The 1,796-nt window shown below is 51.8% G+C and overlaps 1 protein-coding gene across 1 annotated transcript; it reads left to right on the plus strand.

Annotated features, from left to right (window-relative positions):
* The first annotated feature begins 353 nt into the window (after window positions 1-353).
* Window positions 354-1,343, plus strand: LOC141999812 (olfactory receptor 51E2-like). Its single transcript, XM_074973639.1, has one exon. The coding sequence runs from the start codon at window positions 396-398 to the stop codon at window positions 1,341-1,343; it is 948 nt and encodes a 315-aa protein (XP_074829740.1). The 5' UTR covers window positions 354-395.
* Window positions 1,344-1,796: the final 453 nt, after the last annotated feature.

The following is a 1,796-nucleotide window of genomic DNA, read 5'->3' on the forward strand; positions in this document are numbered from 1 at the left end:
GCAGTTCTGCCAAGGATTGTGGAGTACCTGCAGGAACGTTTCCTAGAGATCTCTCTGGAGGAATCCTGTGAAATCTCTATGCATAGGAGTTACTGACACATTGAACATCAGAACACATGGAATTGGCGTTAGTAGCACCATGTGTTCATAATTCATTTCTCTGAATAATAAAAATGTCGTTTTTTAGAGTGTGAAGGGCGACCGATCTGCTTCACCCAAAACAACAGCCTCCAGTTGTGCATGTAGTGTCTCATAGTAACATTGTCTCTCCATCCAGGCATTTGTACTGCGACCATCACCCTAGAGCCTGGGCACATACAGGAAGCCAGGGGGACGTACAGTACAGTCAGGAGACACCGTTCTGCCTCACAGTTGGACACCTTCTCCTCTACTCCATGTCAGATTCCAACACAACCCACTTCACCAACCCCTCCACCTTCATCCTCCAGGGCATTCCTGGCCTGGAGGCGGCCCATGTCTGGATCTCCATCCCCTTCTCCGCCATGTACGTCATAGCCGTCTTGGGGAACTTCACCATCCTGTTCATCGTGAAGAGGGAGCTAAGCCTCCATGGGCCCATGTACTATTTCCTCTGCATGCTGGCCGTCACCGACCTGGTCCTGTGCACATCCGTCATGCCCAAAATGCTTAGCATCTTCTGGTTCAATTCCAGGGAGATCGATTTCAGTGCCTGCCTCACCCAGCTGTACTTCATTCACTGCTTCTCGGCAGTGGAGTCTGGGATCTTTGTGGCCATGGCTCTGGATCGCTATGTGGCCATCTGCCATCCCCTTAGACATTCCACCATCCTGACAAACCCCATGGTGGCCAAAATTGGCCTGGCTGTGGTGCTGCGTGGTGGCATGCTCGCACTGCCCTACCCCTTCCTGGCGAGGCGGTGGCCATATTGCAGAACCAACATCCTCCCCCAGCCATACTGCCTGCACATAACCGTGGTGAATCTGGCCTGTGCAGACACCCGTGTCAGTAGTTACTACGGATTCTTTGTGCTATTCTGTGTGACGGGTCTGGATGTGATTTTTATTGCCGGGTCCTATATCCACATCCTCAGGGCCATCTTCAACCTCTCCACAAAGGATGCCCGGATCAAGATTTTTGGGACCTGTGGATCCCATCTCTTTGTCATTTTAGCCTTTTACATCCCCGGACTCTTCATCTGCCTCATGTATCAGTTTGGCCAGAATGTGTCCCTGCATTTCGACGTTCTCATTGCCAACATTTACCTCTTGATGGCCCCCATGCTAAACCCCATTATCTATGGGGTAAGGACCAAACAGATCAGGGGCAGGCTGCTCAGCCTCTATACTCATGGAGGGGACTAATGGTTTCTCCTCAGGCTCTGACTCTGAGATTGAGCGATGTGAAGAGCTGACTGCTTATATGGTGCTGGACCCTCTTCCCTGAATCACTGACTGGACAGTCAAAGTGACATTTAATCATTTCATGGCCTTACTGTGCTGCGTCAGCATGACAAACTGAGGAATTGGTCTGTGTACAATTTATTAATTCATAGGGTTCCCACCTTACTAATTGCTGATAACTGGACCCCTGAGGCCCAATACCCTGCCCTGCCTATACCCGCAAGGCCCAGCCTCCTGTCCCACCTCTTCCCCAAAAGCCCCACCTCTGTTGCTCTCTCCTCTTATCCCCAGTCCTATCCACTCCTGGTTCATCTCCACCTGCCTCCCCACACCCCCAGCTGGGCTCCCTCTTCGCTGGGGCTGGGACAGAAACTGCTTCAGCCTGACAAGGAGCCTTCAGTGAGTGCAGCGAGG

The sequence above is a fragment of the Natator depressus genome, chromosome 1 (assembly GCF_965152275.1).
Source record: "Natator depressus isolate rNatDep1 chromosome 1, rNatDep2.hap1, whole genome shotgun sequence".
Classification (NCBI taxonomy): Eukaryota; Metazoa; Chordata; order Testudines; family Cheloniidae; genus Natator; species Natator depressus.

Coding starts and splice junctions, on each gene's coding strand:
- LOC141999812 (XM_074973639.1), top strand. CDS start 396: ATGTCAGATTCCAACACAACCCACTTCACCAACCCCTCCACCTTCATC.